Source organism: Chiloscyllium plagiosum, unplaced genomic scaffold, assembly GCF_037043375.1.
Source record: "Chiloscyllium plagiosum isolate Xiang-an unplaced genomic scaffold, Cpla_swu_hap1 HiC_scaffold_1, whole genome shotgun sequence".
In the NCBI taxonomy this organism is placed as follows: Eukaryota; Metazoa; Chordata; class Chondrichthyes; order Orectolobiformes; family Hemiscylliidae; genus Chiloscyllium; species Chiloscyllium plagiosum.
In genome coordinates, this window is record NW_028270139.1 from 23,481,006 (window position 1) to 23,504,357 (window position 23,352).

The following is a 23,352-nucleotide window of genomic DNA, read 5'->3' on the forward strand; positions in this document are numbered from 1 at the left end:
CAGGTCATGCACGAGTCTTCTGTGGCTATCTGTGCTGTTTTGGAAAATGTAGGCGGTGATGGATTCTAAGGGGAATGTAGCGCAAACAGCCAAATTTCTGGTATTGAGACTGACTCTAATGCAATGAGGGGTATGTTGAGTTCCAAGAGATCACTTTTGTTAGGGGACTCTCTAGTCCGAGGCACAGACAGACCTTTCTGTGGCCAGCAGCGAAAACTCAAAATGGTGTGTTGCCCTTCTGGTGCCAGGAGTAAGAATGTCTCAGAGAGGGTGCAGAATGTTCTCAAGGGGGCGAGGGACCAGCAGGAGGTCATTGTACATATTGGAACCAATGACATTGGAAGGGAAAAGGCTGAGATTTTGAATTGAGAATGTAGAGAGTTAGGCAGGAATTTTAAAAAGGAGATCCTTGAGAGTAGTAATATCGGGATTACTCCTGGTGCTGTGAGCAAGAGAGGGTAGGAATAGGAGGATACAGCAGATGAATGTATGGCTGAGGAGCTGATACCGGGGAGAAGGATTCGCATTTTTGGAGTAGAAGTAACTTGTACAAGATGGATTGCACCCAGATTGGAAGGCAGATTTGCTAGAGCTGCTCACAAGGATTTAAACTAGTAAGGTGGGGCGTGGGACCAGGGATATAGTGAGGAAAGAGATCAATCTGAGACTGGTATAGTTGAGAAAAGAAACGAGTCAAACAGTCAGGGCAGGCAGGGACAAAGCAGAGAACAAGGTAGGACTGATAAATTAAACTGCATTTATTTCAATGCAAGAGGCCTAACAAGGAAGGCAGATGAACACAGGACATAGTTAGGAGCATGGGACTGGGATATCATAGCAATTACAGAAATGTGGCTCAGGGATGGACAGGGCTGGGAGCTTAATGTTCCAGGATACAAATGCTATAGGAAGGACAGAAAGGGAGGCAAGAGAGAAAGGAGAGTCGTGTTTTTGATAAGCAATAGCATTACGGCTGTACTGAGGGAGGATATTCCCGGAAATACATCTAGGGAGGTTATTTGGGTGGAACTGAGAAATAAGAAAGGGATGACCACCTTATTGGGACTGTACTATAGACTGCCTAATAGTCAGAGGGAAATTGAGAAACAAATTTGTAAGGACATCTCAGTTATCTGGAAGAATAATAGGGTGGTTATGGTAGGGGATTTTAACTTTCCAAACATAGACTGGGACTGCCATAGTGTTAAGGGTTTAGAAGGAGAGGAATTTGTTAAGTGTGTACAAGACAATTTTCTGATTCAGTATGCGGATATACCTACTAGAGAAGGTGCAAAGCTTGACCTACTCTCGGGAAATAACGCAAGACAGGTGACTGAGGTGTCAGTGGGGGAGCACTTTGGGGCCAGCGACCATAATTCTATTCGTTTTAAAATAGTGATGGAAAAGGATAGACCAGATCTAAAAGTTGAAGTTCTAAATTGGAGGAAGGCCAATTTTGACGGTATTAGGCAAGAACCTTTGAAAGCTGATTGGAGGCAGATGTTCGCAGGTAAAGGGATGGCTGGAAAATGAGAAGCCTTCAGAAATGAGATAACAAGAATCCAGAGAAAGTATATTCCTGTCAGGATGAAAGGGAAGGCTGGTAGGTATAGAGAATCTGGATGACTAAAGAAATTGAGAGTTTGGTTAAGAAAATGAAGGAAGTATATGTCCGGTACAAACAAGATAGATCTAATGGTGGGTGGCATGGTGGTTCAGTGGTTAGCACTGCTGCCTCACAGCAGCAGGGTTCTGGATTCGATTCCTGCCTGTCTGTGTGGAGTTTGCACATTCTCCCTGTGTCTGCATGGGTTTCCTCCGGGTGGTCCGGTTTCCTCCCACAATCCAAAGATGTGCAGGTCCGGTGAATTGGCCGTGCTAAATTGCCCATAGTGTTAGGTGTGTTAGTCACGGGTAAATATAGGGTAGGAGAATGGGTTTGGGTGGGTTTCTCTTTGGAGGGGCGGTTTGGACTTGTTGGGCCGAAGGGCCTGTTTCCACACTGTAGAGAATCGAAACTAATCTAATCTTTAGAAGAGGATTAAGTCAGTAGGACTATACATAAGAGGGAAATCAGGAGGGCAAAAAGGGGAATGAGATAGCTTTGGCAAATAGAGCTAAGGAGAATCCAAAGGGTTTTTAACAAATACATTAAGGACAAAAGGGTAACTAGGGAGAGAATAGGGCCCCTCATAGGCGGTCTTTGTGTGGAGCCGCAGGAGATGGGAGAGATATTAAATAAATATTTTGTATCAGTGTTTACTGTGAAAAAGGATGTGGAAGATACTGAATGTAGGGAAATAGATAGTGACATCTTGAGAAATGTCCACATTACAGAGAAGGAAGAGCTGGATGCCTTGAAATGCATAAAAGTAAATAACTCCCCAGGACCTGATCAGGTGTACTCTCAAACTCTGTGGGAAGCTAGGGAAGTGATTGCTGGGCCCCTTACTGAGATATTTGTACCATCGATCGTCACAGGTGAGCCAGAAGACTGAAGGTTGACTAACTTGGTGCCACTGTTTAAGAAGGGTGGTAAGGACAAGCCAGGGAAATATAGACCAGTGAGTTTGACATCGGTGATGGGCAAGTTGTTGGAGGGAATCCTGAGGGATAGGATGTACATGTACTTGGAAAGGCAAGGACGGATTAGGGATAGTCAACATGGCTCACAAACTTGATTGAGTTTTTTGAAGAAGTAATAAAGAGGATTGATGAGGGCAGAACAGTGGACTTGATCTATATGGATTTCATTAAGGTGTTCGACAAGGTTCCCCATGGGAGACTGGTGAGCAAGGTTAGACCTCATGGAATACAGGAAGAATGTTTGGATACAGAACTGGCTCCAAAGTAAATATAGAAGGTGATGGTGGAGAGTTGTTTTTTAGATTGGAGGTCTGTGACCAGTGGAGTGCCACAAGGATCAGAGCTGCGTCCACTACTGTTAGTCATTTATATAAATTATTTGGATGTAGGCATAAGTGGTATAGTTAGTAAGTTTGCAGATGAAATCAAAATTGGAGGTGTAATGGGCAGCAAAGCAGTTTACCTCAAATTACAATGGGATCTTGATCAGATGGGCCAATGGGCTGAGAAGTGGCAGATGGAATTTAATTTAGATAAATGAGGGGTGCTGCATTTTGGGAAAGCAAATCTTAGCAGGACTTATACACTTAATGGTAAGGTCCTAAGTAGTGTTGCTGAACAAAAAGAACTTGGAGTGCAGGTTCATTGCTCCTTGAAAGTGGAGTTGCAGGTAGATAGGATAGTGAAGAAGGTGTTTGGTATGCATTCCTCTATTGGTCAGAGTGTTGAGTACAGGAGTTAGGAGGCTATGTTGTGGCTGTATAGGACATGGGTTAGGCCACTTTCGGAATATTGTGTGCAATTCTGGTCTGATGTTGTGAAATGTGAAAGGGTTCAGAAAAGATTTACAAGGATGTTGCTTGGGTTGGAGGATTTGAGCTATAGGGAAAGGTTGAATGGGCTGGGGCTGTTTTCCCTGGAGCGTTGGAGGCTGAGGGGTGACCTTATAGAGGTTTATAAAATCATGAGGGGCGTGGATAGGATAAATAGACAAAGTCTCTTCCCTGGGGCGGGGGAGACCAGAACTAGAGGGCATAGGTTTAGGGTGAGAGGGGACAGATATAAAAGAGTCCTAAGGGGCAACGTTTTCACACAGAGCATGGTGCATTCATGGAATGAGCTGCCAGAGGAAGTTGTGGAGGCTGGTACAATTGCAACATTTAAAAGGCATCTAGCTGGGTATGTAAATAGGAAGGGTTTGGACTGATATGGGCAGGGTGCTGGCAGGTGGGACTGGATCTGGTTGGCATGGATGAGTTGGGCCGAAGGGTCCGTTTCCATGCTATACATCTCTGTGACTCTATAACTCTCAAGGACTGAGCACATTGTCAATTTCCAAGAACTGTTTGACCAGTTCAATAAATTAACTCCTGAGGATGGAAGAGTCATTCACTCTGCTGCTATTGCAGATGCCAAAACACCAGAAGAAAAGAATGGACCTCAATTCATCAACATTGGAACAGTTGTTCAAGACGCTGACTATGAGGAATGGACCAGATCTGCCGTTCACCTGCACCGAGGAGACTCTCTCCACCACCACAGCCGCAGAAAAAAGAAAAAATGAATTTGATTCAAAAGTTAAGTCAAGAAAAATAAAGTTAAAGAAAAAGGATGCAGTCGTTCATTCAAGAGGGAATGGACAGGCCTGGAGTCCGAACACCTCTTCAAAGATGGATGATGTGTTTAATTCAAAAGTACTACACAAATACTACAATCACATGCCATTTAATGAATTTCAATTGCAAGGCAGACAGCTTTGGATAGCAATAGTTGAGTTTCCATAAATAAACAGTGCATTTGTCCTCAACTGAAGGCACAGCAGTATTTGCACATAAGTAATAATGGTGAATATCATTATTATTTCCATTATTTCAGTGGAAAAGTATGTGCCAATATCATCTTTCATCTTCCGCACGTTTTTAATGTAATAGACTGTCCAAAAAACAATCTAATTTCCATTTGGCATTGATTAGTATGTCAAATACTGACATAAATGAAGGATTCTAAATGGAACTAAATGAACCACTGGCACAATAAAGAGTTTTAGAGGAGTGTCTACGGGTTTCAAACAGTAAAATTAAATATAAAATGGAGAAATAAGAGTTTAATAAAGAAATAGGCTAAACAAATTACAATAATATTTTCCATCTAGATTATTTCTATTGAATTTGATGTTAAATGCTCTGGGAACATGAACCGTTTTTCTTAAGTCTCCCTGCAAATAGTCATACCATTGACAACCAGAGGAAACTGGGGCTGATAACATCAGTAATTTGAAGAGGGAGCTTGAAAGGCATTTGGCAAAGACAAAGATAACAGGGGAATTGCAGGTAGTGAAATGTGCTTTTAAACTCTGATCATTTTCAATTCTAGTTTATTTCTGTACATAAAATTAATACTTTTCAGAATCATTAAGCCATTCATTTTCAATTTAGGTAACTAATGATTTTCCGGAGTTGTGATAAATTTGTTGTAATGGCACTCCAATGTTATTAATTAACTTTATTTAGGCTTTATCATGAGATGATTTGAGAAAAGGAGGAGTGAAGTTGTATTTCACTTGTACTGAAGTTTGGTTAGACTGCACCTGGAGTAACATGCAGTTCTGGACTCCTTGTCTCACGACTGATATTACCATCGAGTAAGTGCAGCAAAGGTTCACCAGACTTGTTCCTGGGATGATACGACTGCCCTATGATGAGAGATTCTAAAGAATATAGGCAAGCTGTGCCTATATTCTCAAGAGATTTGAAGAATGAGATGTAATCTGGTTGAAAGCTGCAAATTACTTAAAAGGATAGACAGGGTAAATGCTTCCCCCCATTGGAGAGTTTAGAACCAGGGAAAATAAGGGGCAAGTCACTTAGATCTGAGGTGAGTTTTCTTTTATCAGAGGGTTGAGACCCTTTGGAATTGTCTCCCACAGAGGGCTGTGGAAGTTCAGTCTTTGAGTATGTTTCAGGTAGAGAATGATAGATTTCTGATTACCAATAGCACACAGGGTTAGGGTGGGATGATTAAAAGTCATTGAAGTGAATGAATAGCCACAATTGTATTGAAAGGTGGAACAAACTCAATGGGCTGAATGCCCTGCTTGTGTTCCTATGTTCCATTAGTCAACATGTTAAAAAATATGAAATGTTAATTGTTATAATTTGGAGATGCCGATATTGGACAGAGATGTACAAAGTTAAAAATCACACAACATCAGGTTATAATTCAACAAGTTTATTTGGAAGCACTAGCTGTTGTGTGATTTTTAACTTAATTGTTGTAATTGTACTAAATATTTGACTAAAGGGATTTTTGGTGCAGAGTTGGTTTCTGCTGCAGGGAAAATATCTACTTGTTGGACTGCATTATTGTGTCTTTGTGTAGGAACTCTTGAAGTATCCTTTCTACTTGTGAAAGGAAATTTTATTTCAGGTTGAAACTATTTTAATGATATGAATCTGTATTAAGCATCTGTATAAGAATCTGTATAAATCAGAAATACCTTTTCTAAAGGGCAACCTATTGACAAAAAAAAACAGACAAGGAATTAATAGTGGGCATTGTTAAGTTATGAGTGATTCCATGACCCAACTCATTTCTTTTTTTCAGGTTGCACTGCACCAGATAATGGTGGCTGCAGCCAGATTTGTGTACTGCAGAATCCAGTATCCTGGAAATGTGAATGTCAGGCCGGTTATCAGCTACAACCTGATGGGCAGCACTGCATTGCTTCAGGTCAATATTAATTCCTAATGTTGAGAGTTTTAGTAAATCATGAATTCTAAATGAACATGCATGGGGAAGGACTTTGGTCAAGTACTTACAATTCAAAATGCTCTCTCAAGAACTACTTAACAGAAACTAATTGATCTGTAGAAATATAAAATTTACAAATTTACAATCAGAATGTGGACTTTGTTCATTAGGCGCACACAGTAAAAAACAGACTTCAAATGAGGAAGAGATTTGTAAAATGATCTATTCTTTCTCTTGTCTTCTGTCAAGCTTATCTTGTCCATGACACTTGGTATCATTTCAACTGTATTTTGCTAAGCAACGAAATTATACTGTGGCCACCTAACACAGATCTCTGAAAGTTGCCACCCAGGTAAATAGTGCGGTGAGGAAGGCATATGGCGTACTGGCTTTTATTGGTAGAGGAATTGAGTTCCGGAGTCCTGAGGTCATGATGCAGTTGTATAAGACTCTGGTACGGCCGCATCTGGAATATTGTGTGCAGTTTTGGTCGCCATACTATAGGAAGGATGTGGAGGCATTGGAACGGGTGCAGAGGAGGTTTACCAGGATGTTGCCTGGTATGGAAGGAAAATCGTATGAGGAAAGACTGAGGCACTTGGGGCTGTTTTCACTAGAGAAAAGAAGGTTTAGGGGTGACTTGATTGAGGTGTACAAGATGATTAGGGGGTTAGATAGGGTCGACAGTATGAACCTTTTCCCGCGTATTGAGTCGGGTATTACAAGGGGGCATAGCTTTAAATTAAGGGGGAGTAGATATAGGACTGATGTTAGGGGTAGGTTCTTCACTCAGCGAGTCGTTAGTTCATGGAATGCCCTGCCAGTAACAGTGGTGGACTCTCCCTCTTTATGGGCATTTAAGAGGGCATTGGATAGGTATATGGAGGATAGTGGGTTAGTGTAGTTTAGGTGGGCTTGGATCGGCGCAACATCGAGGGCCCAAGGGCCTGTACTGCGCTGTATTCTTCTATGTTCTATGTTCTATGTTCTATGTTCTATAACTCTGCTCTCCCTCCACTCTCCACTCCACATCACCCTTCCCCTAGCGGGCTAAAAGTCTAAATGGTTAATTTTTCTTGCGTAACGTCTTACGGTCTGCTTTTCTTTCAAAATTTCTTTCTTCTCCCCTGCCCCACTCCCAAGAAGAAAATCTACTTTCAAATCCTCTGCCCTTGCAACCTACCACTCAATCTTGAATCTTTGTTCTTCAGCGAAAACCCTTCAAGTTCTTGTCCATCTTTCCCAAAATTTTGTGTTAACATCCCTCCAGTTAGATTTGTCTCCCTGCTGTGGTGTCAAGATCACAATTTGTAACTGTTACTGTTAATGCATTGTTCCTCCTCATCTCTCTTGACCTCTGGTCCTCAGGTTTCTAAACCACAATTGTTAATAGTTTTTTTTAACCAAATGGGAACATTTATGAAAACTGCAGCCAAAACGCTGATGGTCTCTGAGCCTGGATGTTTATGCTCTCTATTATAATTTGGGCTGGAGACCTTTGCTTTACATAACATATATTTTTTGGATCTGATAGTGGACACAGTGGCACGGTGGCTCAGTGGTTAGCACTGCTACCTCACAGCACCAGGGACCCAGGTTCAATTCCGGCCTTGGGCAAATGTCTGTGTGGAATTTGCACATTCTCCCCGTGTCTGTGCGGGTTTTCTCCGGGTGCTGCGGTTTCCTCCCACAGTCCAAAGATGTGCAGGTTAGGTGAATTGCCCATAGTGTTAGGTGCATTAGTCAGGGACGAAATGGGTCTGGGTGGGTTAACTCTTCAGAGGGTCGATATGGACTTATTGGGCCGAAGGGCCTGTTTCCACACTGTAGGGAATCTAATCTAAAAAACTTTCTTTTTGAACTTATACCGAAAATAATGCTAATTTGTATTCACCAGGTCCTAGACCATTTTTGTTATTTGCAAATAGCCAGGACATAAGGCGCATAAACTTTGATGGAACAGATTACCATATTGTTCTGGAAAGACAGATGGGAAGAGTCTTTGCGCTTGATTATGACCCTGTGCAAAATAAGGTAAGCAGGATTATAAACCTGTTCATAGATGGTTCCTGAATATGTACACGCATAATTAATTTTTCAATTCAAGTTTCAATTAATACCTTAATTTTTCATTGATATTCTACGCACAGAAGTTTAGAAACTTTTGTTGGCAATGATATCTTACATCATTGAGGTGACATTTACTTGTCTGCAGAGCAATTAGCCCATGTAAAATCAACGGCTGTTAAACAGATGAACCTTTTTTTAAGCAGCAAATAATCAAGCTATGAAATGTCCCACAAATGGCAGGGTTTACTCAGAAATAATTTGCATTTACTGACATTATCCTTTAACAGTGAAGTTTGATCCCTCGCTTTTTGTGATATTATCCTCACCTCTATCACAAAATTGAACTATTTAATGTCTACTTAGTTGATGTCAGTGGTGGGGAGTGGGGGGGGTGCAGGGTTAATGGGGGGGGATTGGCTGTGAAGACATTATTTGGTACAGAGAGAAACTCAATGGGTTTGGCATCATCTGTAGTAGGTGAGACAGACTTAACATTCAAAGTGAAGGAGAAACAGAGATTTGAAATGAATGCAAATTAATGCAAATGAATGTGAGAGGGCAAAAATGGATCCTCTTGGCGAAGAACACAGTGAGCAAGACAAGCCTGTGACATGAGTGTGGAGGACTGGTGGTTGGGGACAGGGTGGGGTAGATGTGCTGGTGCTGAGGAATGGAACAAAAGGGAAATGGAGAACTGACATCATGGGCTCAAACTCTGAAGTTGTGGAATACAATATTGAATTCTAGAGGCTGTAAACCTCACCTGCACCATCTCTGACTTTTCCCTTCCTTTCCTTGATGTCTTGGCTTCAATTTCTGGGCATAGGTTGTTCATCAATATCTGTTAAAAATCTACCAGCCCCCACAGTTACCTCGACCACATTAGCTCACACCTTGCTTCCTGCAAGGATTTCACCTCAGTCTCCCAGTTCCTCCATCTCCAACACATCAGTTCCTATGCTGCCACCTTCCACTGGCGTGCCTCTGGCATATTCTCCTTTTTTTCTCAACTGAGGATCCCATTTCCAACACCTCATTTCCTATTCCCTCCCCAACTCCTATCCCAACACCAGGAAGAAGCTATTCTCACTTGTAAATGAAAAAAAAGAGAGATTTAAAGGTATGCACAAACAAAGCAAGGACAATGTAAGAAAAAGTGTTATCATGCAGTGAGTAGTTAGGGTATGGATTGCACTGCCTAAATATTTGCTAACTGTAGGTTCAAAAGAGGCATTCAAGAAGGCATTGGATGTTTATTTGGGTAGAAGTGATGTGCAAGAGATTGGCACGAGATAATAATGCAAACACATTGGACTTTATGGCCTCTTTCTGAGCTGTATCAGATTTTTTGAATAACAGTGAAAGTGAATATATAGTTGCAAAAGTGCAGACTTTATCAAAGTCTGGCAGCATCTGTGGACAGAAGAACAAAGTTAATATTTTAAGTCCAATAAGATTCTTCATTGAAATTGAAGAGGCCTGGAAAAGTGATAGATACGTGTTGAGGGAAAAGAAGGAAGGAGGAGCAATGGAACAGATAGGAACAGTGCATTGAGCAAAAGGGAACAAAGAGCTAATAATAGACATATCAAAAGCAGGTGCATGTTAATGTCATAAAATAGGTCAGATTTGCTGAGAGAAAACCCATGCAAACAAGAGACTGGGAGTGGGGAGGGGAGTAATCAAAATGAAGTACAGAGTTCATAGTCTGAAGTTTTATAACTCTATTTTGGGTCCTGAAGGGTATAAAGTGACTCAGCGGAAAAGGGGATGCTGTTGCTCCAGTTTACAGTGTGCTTTGTTGCATTACTGTAGCAGGCCGAGCACAGAAATGCTGGCATGAGAGGAACATGGTAACATGGCAGGTGGACTCAGCAGAGTTGTTCAGCAAAACAGAATGTATTTAGTGACGCTAATGTAGAGGAGAGCACATGTTTGCTGTGGAATAGATTGAAAGAAATACAAATATCACACGTCTTCGAGAAGTTGTGCTTGAGGTCTTGATCAGTGAGAAGGTAAGGAAGCAACTGTTACACCATCTGTAATTGCATTGGGAGGGTGCCATGTGGGGGATGAAGAGGTGGAGCGGACCAGGATGAGAATGGATCCTGTGGAATGCTGTCAAGAGAGGGAGGGGCAAGATGTATTTGGTTGTGGTATCCCTCTGGAGGCGATGGAAATGGTGAAGGATGATCTTTTGAGTGTGGCGCTGTGGAAAAGGAAGTGAGGACAGGGCTAACCCTATCATTGTTCTGGAAGGGAGGAATGGAGTGAGGTAAGAAGAGCGGGAAGTAGATCAGACACAGCTGACAACACAGAGCGGAGAGAATCCTCGGAGAAGGAAACTGAAAGACATGTTGGAATTCTCTGTGTAGAAGGTGGCAATGATAAGTTTCTCAAACACTTTGTGTTTTCATTCCAGAATTCCAGCCTTCATGGCAATTTGATGTTATGCAGATTACGTATAATAATTGAAAATTGACACCTATATGCCCTTGAAATGTTTTCTCTTCCTTACCCTCCCACTACATCTATTTGCAGGTCTGACCTTGGCAGGTGGAGTGAAGAGAGACAGACTCTGGTGACTTTGAAGACTTGGTCAGTTGTTGCCTGGTGGCTATTAGCCTCGAGGTGAAGTCTGCAGTAAAAGTCCCACTGACTCCTCCTCCATTCCATTGTCCGCCATGTTTTCCAGGGATCCCTTTTTAATCCTGAGCCTCTCCTGTGTGCAGTGCTGGCAACAGCCACTGTTTCCAGTAGTGATGAGAAATGGACCCCTCCTGGCTTTCTGTTCGGATGTCTTTTGCCAGGGGTGGATTTCTGCCCCTGGATCCTCAATCCAAGGAAAGACCTGAGACTGGCCACTTCCATACCTGATGGGCACTTAATTCCATCGGGCCTTCCCCTTGCAACTGACAGGTGCTCCCCACCAGTTTTCCACCAGATTGCTATCCTCTTCACTAAAGCAACTCAACCTCAATCCCACAGAAACATCCACCTTAATATTAATTCTCCCCTTCACTTGTGATGACAAGCATGAGAGAATGTATGTAGGAGCGGTTAGAGTTACATTTGCACAATGTATCCCCAGTACTGTGTGCATGTTTGCCAACATTTTTATAGGAGTCAATGTTTAGAGGCATGCCAGTATCCAACCATGGAGTGACAGAATATCCCATGGGATCTGGAAATTCATGAGAACATAGTAGCTGTGAATTGATGGCACCATAGTTAAATGTTTGTGTCATTGCTCACTTTGAATCAGTAGGATTAGAGGCCTCAATCCAAGGACCCGTCTGAGAGAATTTCAATCTCCCTAAGCCCCAATCTCCAGGGTAACCACTCCAGACACTAACCCCCTTCCTCTCTGCCATTGATTCCTGATCTGTTTCCCCACATTCATCATATCCACAACTAACCTACTTTTCTCTTCTTGATCAAGGCTTGTCTACCCCTTTCCAATTTTCAAGAATCAGTCTCAAGAACCTTACCTGCAGCATCCTGCCATTGGAATTTCTTCCCAGTCATTGGTTTAGTTGTCAATTTCCAGATAGGAAACAGAACTAAAAACTGCTAAGGAGGTCCTATCATCAATTTCAACAGGACCTCAATAACTCCAGAGTTGCCAAGCTATTTATCCATTTCCAGCCAGATCTCATTTTTCCCAGGAAAAGGCAAGGTCCTTGTCACTTTGACTTGATTTCTTTTTTCCTCCTTAGGCACTCACTATATCAAAATCTGATGGATTTTGACAATATTGTATTCGTCATCTCTGAGCTTAACTGAACTTCAAAATCGACATTCAGTCTACCATTAACACCTGCAAACAGCTCTGGAAAATAAACTCTTTCAATCAGTGTCTCAGCCCCATTGTCTCTTAAACCTTCATCTACATCCTCGTCACTCCCGGGCTTGATGCATTCTGCACCCTTCTCCATTCTAGTACTTAAACTTAGTCAGTTCACCCCATCCCAAAGTAATTTGTTTCCATGATCACTCCTAAGTCTCCTCACCTCCACACACTGACATCACGTCATTATTATAATTTTCTTAACCCTCTGTAAACAAATCACCATTCCACTATATTCAAACGCTTTGCTGTTTGAAATTTATCTAATTTTTCTTTCTGTTTTGATGCACAGGAGTAGGGCTGATTGCCACCATGTCCATTTACCCTGCATTCATTTTAGTTTATAGCCCCAAAAGCACGGTGGGTCAGTGGTAGACACTGCTGCCTCACAGTACCAGGGACCCGGATTTGATTCCAGTTACAGGCGACTATCTCTATGGAGTTTGCACATTCTTCCCATGTCTGCATGGGTTTCCTCTGTATGCTCTGGTTTCCCCCCACAATCCAAAGATGTGCAGATTTGGTGAATTGACCATCCCAAATTGCCCATAGTGTTCAGGGATGTGTAGGTGAGGTAAATTAGTCATGGGAAATGTAGGAAAATGGATCTGGGAGGGATCCTCTTCAGTGGGTTGGTGTAGACCTTGTTGGGCCAAATGGCCTGTTTCCACACTGGAGGGATTCTATGATTCGAATAAAAGGCCTTTAGGATTGTTTTCAATGGTGCCAGTAATGTCAAGTATTTTTTCTGTTGTTCTAACAATATGAATGCAATACTCTTGGTACCTACTACTCTTTGATGCAATGCTTTTTCAAAGGTACAGATCATTCTGCTATAATGTGCTTTTTTTTAATGCAAATTCACGATAATGCAATTGATAAATTGGGGATACTATTTCTATAGTGTGAACTTTTAAAACAAATTTTGGTTATAACATGATTCCAGGCCCACTACTTTAAATGATACTGCGATTTTCTTATAACATAGGATTGCACGAGAATGAAACTACTGCATTACAGCAGAACTGATTGTATTCTGAAGCTGGGTAAGGGCTTTTTGCCCGAAACGTCGATTTTACTGCTCCTCGGATGCTGCCTGAACTGCTGTGCTCTTCCAGCACCACTGATCCAGTATTCTGAAGCTAGACAATGGTACCAAATGAATAGTAAATATAATTAAAAATAGCTCGCATATGAAGTTACAGGGACACAGTCCTATCCATTGAAATGAATTGGCAGAACTTTAATGTGTCTAGGACTGAACTCCCTGTGAACATTATACCTAATGAGAATTAGTCATAACGTATCACTGACCCTGTCAATTTGAGTTTGCATCACTACAAAGAATACTGCAAGCTCGGTCAGGAATTATTTACTCCTTTGAAAATGATATTTTTGGTCAGTTATTGTTATTTTCACAGTGGCTCTCTCATATTTCACAATGTATATTTTTCTGCATTCAGGTTCTGAGAGGTGTTGTTGGGGCAGTCAGGACACTTTGAACAGTTCAGGCCTGTACTTGCTAGAATTTAGAAGAATGAGAGGAGATCTAGTTGAGGTTAAAGGGGATTGACAAAGCAGACAGAGAGTAAATAGTTCCCATTGTGAGGCAATCCAGAATGAGAGGTTATAGTTTTAGGGTAAGGGGTGGCAGATTTAAAGGAGAGATGAAGAGGAATTACTTCCGTCAAAGAATCATGAATCTATACTATTTATACCCCAGAGTACGGTGGATGCCAGGACACTGAGTAAATTTAAGAAGATCGGCAGATTTTTAATTAGCAGCATGTCAAAGGGTTGTAGGTAGCAGGTGGGAAAGTGGGGTTGAAGACCAAGACGAAAAAGTCATGATCGTATTAAATGGCATAAACAGACGGAAGGGAGTGAATTGCTTACCCCTGCTCCTATTCCTTATATTCTTATTGGGAGCCTTACTTTGTACCTAACTACGGGAGGTTTATCTCTGGAGCATCTCATTCAAAAACTGAGTGTCCAAAAGAAGTATTTATCTTCCAGCCACTATATGCAGCTTGAAACAAATGCAACTTATCTAAAGAACTGTAGGATGCTGTGAATGGCTCATGCAAGGTATTGACTGGTGCAGATACAATGAGCTGAACGGGCTCTTTTCATGTTGTCAAAAACTCTACAACAGTATTCCTACACAAGCATTCGATAATTTAACATATAAAAGACTGATCTGGGTTTTTTAAACATCTTTTTAATGATTTTCTGTTATTTCCTTTGTAGATTTATTTTGCTCACACAGGCCTGAAGTGGATTGAAAGAGCTAATCTGGATGGTTCTGAGCGTGAGGAACTTATTAGCAATAATCTGGATTTGCCTGAAGGACTAGCTGTTGACTGGATTAACCGTAAACTATACTGGACTGACAGAGGGTATGTCCGGAGTTAGACTGATAATTCTTGAGGTTTACCTTAATTTTAAATGCTGGATCAAAATCTGTATTTAGCTTAACATCTGTCAGTGCTCCTTAAGTTACCCATGAGCAAGTAGCTTTAAGCATCATGAAATAGGATTTGGAAATAATCAAATGGTAAACTCAGTTCAATCTAAGGTCGAGAGGTGATTGTATTCCAAAACTCAGCAATGACTGCTGCTCATTTTTCAAACACATTTACGGTAATCGGTATTTTAGAGTTAGAATCCCTGCAGTGTGGAAACAGGCCCTTCAGCCCAACAAGTCCACTTCGACCCTCCAAAGAGTAACCCACCCAGACTCATTCCCCTACCATATTACTCTACATTTACCCTGACTAATGCACCTAACCTACACATCCCTGGACACTATGGACAATTTAGCATGGCCAATTCATCTAACCTGCACATCTTTGGACTGTGGGAGGAAACCAGAGCACCCGGAGGAAACCCATGCAGAAACGGGGAGAATGTCTAAACTCCACACAGATTGTCGTCCGAGGGTGGAATCGAACCTGGGTCCCTGAGGCAACAGTGCTAACCACCAAGCCACCGTGCCCCCCCCCGCCCAGGAGAGAAACTAAGATAGTTTATCATCTACACAAATTCAACAGGTCGACACCATCCCCCACCTAATATCAGTTATTTCCTCTTTATGGAGTTTTTAAATCAACTTGTTTAGATAACAAATGATAACTTTGGGGTAGGTCAGACCTAACCCCAGGCCTTTTGGCTTAAAAGTCAGGGACACTACCACTGTGCCACAATGCCTATATTAACCATGCACCAATGTGGCTCACTTGCAGTGGAATAGCTCAACATGACTGTATTGTGCTGGTGTCATATCTTTGTGTTTTACCACTTAAAGAAAGGGACTCATAGCTGCAACACGTGTCATATTTTTACACTTTTAGCCAGATCTTGCAGCCTCTGGACTTTCAGAGACCGGACAAATGATCCAAGACATACCTCAGAATGCCACAGAACTTCCAGCACTTCTTTAGTTTATAACAGGCCAACTGTATGACTTCAGTCTCTCCAGGTTCACGGTTTCACCAATTAAATTCATGGTGAATGGCAGAAAATTAAAGTTAAATTGGATACATGGGCAGATGTGTCTGTTCTTTCAGATTCAATGCTATGATTGATGTCAAAAATTCTCAGGCCGTCTTCTATTCAACTTTGGTACATCGGTAATATTAAAATCAGAGCAAAAACATCAATGCATTGCTACACTTTAATATAATGGAAGAGAGATCACAGAAATATTGCATGTCATCCTTAATATTGTTATTTTTCTGTATTGCATGAAGATACTTGTGTAGCTTTGAATATTTCTCATTCAGCAGTCATGGAAGTCATTGAGGTTGGAGTGTGTGCCAGGAATCACTCTCCATCCGTGGGACTACAGGAAGATTCCTCAAAGGGGAGGTTTCAAATGCCAGGAGATAAAGCATTAAGACAAAGATGACCATCCCAAGAAGGCATTCTAGATTTCTATTGCTGATCATAGAGACAGTGAATGAACATTTGACTCATCTTGATGATTTAGTGGAGGCAAATATCTTAGATCCTCCTAGATTAAGGCAGTATTGAGTTTGAATTCAATTTATTGTTGTCACATGAACTGCAGTACAGTGAAAAGTGTTGTTTTGTGTGCTATATGTGCAGCTCATACCATACAAAGTGCATAGCAGAACAAAGCGAAGAAAACCACCGCAGAGAGAGAGAGAGAGAGATTATTACTAACATTCGAGAGGTCCATTCAAATGTCTGATAACAGCAAGGAAGAAGCTGTTCTTGAATCCGTTTGTGCATATTTTCAGACTTTTATATCTTCTGCTGAATGGAAGAGAGTAGAAACACTGTGGGAGGGGTCTTTGATTATGTTGGTTGCTTTCCTGAGGCACCAGGAAGTGTAGATGGAGTTGGATGGAAGGCTGGTTTGTGTGATGGACTGGGCTGTGTTCATGACTTTCTGTAGTTTCTTGCGGTCTTGGAAAGAGCAGTTGCCATGCCACACTGTGATGCATCCAGATAGGATGCAGCCTATGGTGCATCTGTAAAGATTGGGAGGAGTCTTTCTGGACAAGCTAAATGTCCTTAGCCTACTGAGTAAGTAGAGGTGTTAGAGGTACTTTCTTGACCGTCGCTGAGAGTGAACCAGGACAGATTGTTGGTGATCGTTACTCATAGGAATGTGATGCTATCAACCATCTCCACATCAGCACCACTGATGCAGACAGGGGCGTGTCCTCCTCCCTGCTTCCTGATGTCAATGATAAGCTCCTTCATTTTGCTGATGTTGATGGAGAGATTGGCCTGGATGGAGTCCCTGGCCAAGTGCTCACATCCAGTGCAGACCAGCTGGCAGGAGTATTCGCACATTTCTTGAGGTCTCAGGAATTCCCAGACACTGAAGTTTCAGGCACCTTTCATTGCAGAATTGAATATACTCAATGCATATTTACCATCATGCATAATGAAAATCATCATGAACTTGAAAAATGCAGAGATAAACTTCAAATCCTGGAAACAACCGTTGAAGTGATAGTTACAGGAACATAGGAACAAGAGTTGGCTATTCAGCTCCTCGAACCTGTTCCAGCATTCAATGAGACCATGGCCCAACTCCATATACCTGCCTTTGGCCCATCTCCTTTAAAAACTTTGATTAACAAAAGTCTATCTTTCTCAGATTTAAAAACAAATGATCCATATTCCACAGCAGTTTGTGATGGACAGCTCTAAACCTCTAACATCTTTTGTGTGTAGAAGTATTGCCTAATATCTATCCTGAACAGTCTGTCTCCAATTGTTATACTGTGTCCTATATTTCCAGATTCCCCAACTAGTGGAAATATGTTATCTAGCCTGTCTTTTCCTCTCAATATCTTGAAGACTTTAATCAGATCACCCCTTAACCTTCTAAATTCTAGTGAAAACAGGCATAATTTGTAAAATCTCTCCTCATAACTTAATTTCTGAAGACCAGGTATAATCAGGTCAACAACTGTAAGATGTTAATAAAAAGCCATCCAAGGAAAAGGTTATGCTTAAGTCTAAGGGCGGCACGATGGCTCAGTGGTTAGCACTGCTGCCTCATAGCACCAGGGCAGCTTCGGGCAACTGTATGTGTGGAGTTTGCACATTCTCCCTGTGTCTGCGTGGCTTTCCTCCGGGTGCTCCTGTTTCCTCTCACAATCCAAAGATGTGCAGGTCAGATGAATTGGCCATGCTAAATTGCCCATAGTGTTAGGTGCATTAGTTAGGGGTAAATATAGGGTAGGGGAATGGGTCTGGGTGAGTTACTCTTCAGAGAGTTGGTGTGGAGGTTAGATTAGATTAGATTAGATTAGATTAGATTACAGTGTGGAAACAGGCCCTTCAGCCCAACAAGTCCACACCGACCCGCCGAAGCGAAACCCACCCATAACCCTACATTTACCCCTTACCTAACACTACGGGCAATTTAGTATGGCCAATTCACCTGACCCTGCACATCTTTGGACTGTGGGAGGAAACCGGAGCACCCGGAGGAAACCCACGCAGACACGGGGAGAACGTGCAAACTCCACACAGTCAGTCGCCTGAGGCGGGAATTGAACCCGGGTCTCTGGCGCTGTGAGGCAGCAGTGCTAACCACTGTGCCACCGTGCCACCCACAAGGCCGAAGGGCCTGTTTCCATACTGTAGGTAATCTAATCTAATCAAATCGTGTCAAATTTCAACAGTTAGAAATGAGGAATTGGCATAAGTAACAGTTGGAATCTATAATTGAATTTCATCTGCAAGTCATGGACTCACTCATTCAAGGGCTCTTCTAATAAACAGGACCAACATGACTAGTGTCCAACACCTAACCATCACTCTGATGTCCCACTGAGATACTTCCTGACCTGAACTTACTAGCACCCAATCTGGCAATCCACTGATAGTTAGCTGCCACCCCACAAACTAGCTACCCTACCCAACCTCCCTGTCCTACTGACTTGTCACTATGTCCAACTGTCAACTGTTGCCCTCCACCTACCATCCTGTATACGTGCTACCTACCTGCTTGCTCATACCTCATCCACCCTACCCACATATAAGTTCACCCATTCACTCACTCATTCAGTCACTAATGAACTGAGAAGTTGTTCAAATGTCCCAAATCTTTTCAGTTAATGAAATAGCATTTATCCTAACACAACTGTCAGTGCCACAAACAGAGACCAAGGTTGTCCTCCTCACCCTCAATAACTCAAATCTACAAGGATGCAAAAGAATTTCCAGCATGCTCCACAATTCTAAATAAGCTAGTATAAGGAGACTTGACCAAAAATGTGGAGCTCAGCTGTGGTATAGAAATGAAGCTGAGCAAAACTCTGAACTAAAACTCATATTATAATGCTGTGACACTTCTAAAATTTAAAATTTCTTCCTCACAGTATAATTGGTAATTTTGTTTCCAGCGAAAGCAAAATACACCTGATGCTGGAAATCTGAAATAAAAAAAACAAAAGCACTGGAAATACTCAGTAGGTTAAGCAATATTTGTGGAGAGAAAAATAAAATTTAACTGTCTTATTTCTCTCTTGAGGTGCTGCCTGACCTGCTGAATATTTCCAGCATTTTCTATTGTTATTTTATTATTGTTTTCATAACAGCCACACCCAAAGGAATATAATTTACTTGAGAGTTTACAATGAAGTATCCATGTCCTGAATTTAATACAACAGTGTTATCTGCTCACACTTACTGAATTTTCAAGGAAACAAAAGATCTAAGTATGCAAAGCAAGTTTATCCTAGCTATCACAAGTTATAAGGATATCACAGAGAAAAACATGGATTTTATGGTAGTAACTAATTGCATTATCACCTTTCTCCTCTGATATTGACAACCGTGTGTACAATTAAACATGGAGGCCCAGATGTTGGTGTCATCCTAGAATTACTTAAAAATAATGGGCAGATCTGAGTTTACTCCTGGTAAACAAAAGTTCATACTGATTTGAAAACCCAAATTAACAAAGAGCTGTTCCGATTTCTTGCAACATCCCATAAACACACCCTTAGCAAAAAAATAGGTAAATTCAGACACAGGTTCTTATAGGAGAGAGATGCCAGAGAGAGGGAGGATCAGCATGGAGCTGTTTCTTTAGGTCTCCAGCTACAACTAACCCAAAACTAGAATAAACCCTGAACTTGGAGAACTGGCCACTCCCCTTTCATTTTGCATGTGCTTTTAAAAAAAACCTGAAAGCCTTTTCTGATTGTTGACTTAGGCAGCATCTGTTAGCCATTATTAAAGTAGCCCGTTGAAACATTTCAGCACCTCTGCCTTTACAAACCCTCTCAAAAAAGAACCAATGACAGAATAAACTTGTTAAAGGAGCAGCATTTTCACAAAATACACACTGAAATATTGATCAAAGAGATCATAAAAAGATCAATTTATTATAAGCACTTGAAGATGTCAATCAAGCAAAGTGAACCATTTTCTTCAGCTTATAAAACTGAATCTCCCACTGAGAAAGTTCTTTTCTGAGTCTGTACTCTCAGCAGTAATAGTTGGGTGAGGACATTCTTTGAGTATGCAGATAGAAGAATCCCATACCTAGCTGATTTAAAGTCTGAGATTCATCACAAATAGACTTACTTCAGTCAAGATTCCCAGATAATCATAGTTATATATTATATATAAAATTATTTTCAAAAAATGCACACACAATAAGCTTTGAAGAGACTCCCCTAAATCCTATGGACAGACAGCCTTGGACAGTAAGGAAAGGCCTTTACACTGTGAGAGGGAGAATTGAATTACAGATGCAAAAATCTGCAGCCATTGGAATGTGTGTATTGAATAAGATGCATTGTAAAAGCCCAAGGATAAGTTAGGGATCTTTAATGAACAGTGAGATCATAGGAATACATGGGATTGTCCGTAAGGCTGCCCATTATTGACTATGCAGTCACACGATTAACCTGATCAATTAGTAACATGGTTGGTTTGTAATTATCAAAGGCAGGCAGGAAATGTATAAAAGTTTGTCTTGCCTTTGTTCAGGAAGATGCTTTTAGACCCTAGAAGTTTCTTTCCACTGATGTAACTTCAATAAACTCTTTGACCCTGGAAGTGGACTCTGGGTGTTAAGTAATTGATTTAGTCATTTCACCCCAACAGTGGGAAAAATGGAATCACCATTTGCAGACAATATTAAATGAAGGAAAACTAATTTAGTTGCTGAAGAAGTATAACTAATCAGGAATTACTAGTTATATTGCATGCTACAAAATAAGATGAAATTACCAGAAATGTGCAGTATATTAGTATGTAATGATGTTCTGTGAGTCTTGGATTAGAGGAAGTTTGTCAGCTATTGGCCCATGTACTGTAGTTATCTACCAGTACTTTTCTTTGCTTCTTTATGGAAAGGATATCCTTAAATATGAGATTATTCCCTAATATGAGAAATTGTATCTGTATGACTGGAATCAAAGGATGAATATTCAAAATAGCTTTAACATAGACTCTCCTTTTTTCAGGTTATCACACATTGAAAGGAGTAAACTCAATGGCATGCACAGAGAAGTGATCATTAATGAAGGTGTCAATACACCAAGAGGAATTGTTATTCATCCATTGGCAAAGTAAGAATGTGAAAATATAAAATGGCAAAGCAGTCATTGTGTTGCTGAAGCAATAGCATAGTTTGAAATTAGATTGCATCAAATGTCTTGATAAGAATATGGAATCTTAAAACATCAAATTACAGTATCTCAAAGAAACTCATTAATGTCACTTTTTGAAGAATTGTACCTCTTTTCTATATTATTCCTATATCTAAATCAGTTAGTCCAACTATACTGTGGTAAAACACACTGAAGGATAATTGGGCTCAGCACACAAGTGGACAATGGAAATATAACCCTCTGTTCAATGACATTGCCAGTCTCAGACTTGACAAAAAAATTCGAAATGCTCAATTGGTATCTTTCAGTGAAATTTCAACCCATTCAAGAGGTGGCAGACAACATGCAGTAACAGCTGGAAACAAATAGAGGTAAAATCAAAGAGGTGGCGTAGTAATGAAATCAGCTAGAAAACATAAACAGTTCAAACTTCTTGTGAGAGTTATTCATCTGTAGGCAGGGTTGATCTAACAAATATCCAGATTAAACTTGATCTGGAAATGCGAGGGGAAGGAGTATAACATTATAGTAATCATCTCAAAAATGGTGCTATCATGACTGATATCATGCATTGGGCGAGATTTTCTGTCTTATTCGCAAGGTTTGTGAAGGTTTGTAGCTCAGGTTGAGGTTTAGGGTGTAAGTTTGCTCGCTGAGCTGTAGGTTTGATATCCAGACGTTTCATTGCCTGGCTAGGTAACATCATCAGTGGCAACCTCCAAGTGAAGCGAAACTGTTGTCTCCTGCTTTCTATTTATATCTTTCTCCTGGATGGGGTTCCTGGGGTTTGTGGTGATGTCATTTCCTGTTCGTTTTCTGAGGGGTTGATAGATGGCATCTAGATCTATGTGTTTGTGTTGTGGTTGGAGTGCCAGGCCTCGAGGAATTCTCTGGCATGTCTTTGCTTAGCCTGTCTCAGGATAGATGTGTTGTCCCAGTCGAAATGATGGTTTTTTTCATTCGTGTGTAGGGCTATGAGGGAGAGGGGGTCGTGTCATTTTGTGGCTAGCTGGTGTTCGTGTATCCTGGTGGCTAACTTTCTTTCTGTTTTTCCTACGTAGTGTTTGTGGCATTGCATGGAATTTTATAGATGACGTTGGTTTTGTCCATGGGTTGTACTGGGTCTTTTAAGTTTGTTAGTTTTTGTTTGAGAGTGTTGGTGGGTTTGTGTGCTACTTGGATTCAGAGGGGTCTCAGTAGTCTAGCTGTCATTTCTGAAACTTCTTTAATATATGGTAAGGTGGTTAGGGTTTCTGGCTGTGTTTTGTCTGCTTGTCATGGTTTGTTCTTGAGGAATCTGCGCACTGTGTTTTTTGAGTATCCGTTCTTCTTGAATACGTTGTATAGGTGGTTCTCCTCTGTTTTTCGAAGTTCGTCTGTGCTGTAGTGTGTGGTGGCTCATTGGAATAGTGTTCTGATACAGCTTTGTTTGTGTGTGTTGGGATGGTTGCTGGTATAGTTGAGTATTTGGTCAGTTTTCTGTATACGCAGGTTTGTCCTTTCTTTCTACTGTGATGTCCAGAAATGCGAGTTTGTTGTCAGTTTTTTCCTCCTTGGTGAACTTTATGCCTGGGAGGGTGTTGTTGATGATGTTAAATGTCTCTTCTATCTTGCTTCGTTTTGTGATGACAAAGATGTCATCTACGTAGCGGACCCAGATTTTTGGTTTGATGATTGGTAGGGCTGTTTGTTCTAGCCTTTGCATTACCGCTTCTGTTATGAATCCTGATAGCGGAGATCCCATGGGTGTGCCATTGGTTTGTTTGTAGATTATGTTGTTGAAAGTGAAGTGGGTGGTGAGGCACAGGTCCACTAGCTTCATGATGTTTTTGTTGGTAATGTGATTGATGGTGGTTGGTGTGTGTGTTGGTCTGTTCTAAAAGTGTGGCGAGTGTTTCCTTTGCTAGGTCGATGTTGATGGAGGTGAACAGTGCTGTTACGTCGAATGAGATCATTGCTTCGTCTTCCTTTATTTTG

The 23,352-nt window shown here is 41.2% G+C and overlaps 1 protein-coding gene across 4 annotated transcripts in view; it reads left to right on the forward strand.

Moving 5' to 3' along the window:
- egf (epidermal growth factor) overlaps window positions 1-23,352 on the forward strand; it is a 172,406-nt gene that overhangs the window by 92,730 nt on the left and 56,324 nt on the right. For all 4 annotated transcript variants that reach the window (XM_087981173.1, XM_087981118.1, XM_087981124.1 and 1 more), the window contains exons 9-12: window positions 6,190-6,315; window positions 8,234-8,370; window positions 14,507-14,655; window positions 21,229-21,333. In XM_087981173.1, the coding sequence (XP_087837299.1) occupies window positions 6,190-6,315; window positions 8,234-8,370; window positions 14,507-14,655; window positions 21,229-21,333 (517 nt within the window). The remainder of the gene's footprint in view (window positions 1-6,189; window positions 6,316-8,233; window positions 8,371-14,506; window positions 14,656-21,228; window positions 21,334-23,352) is intronic.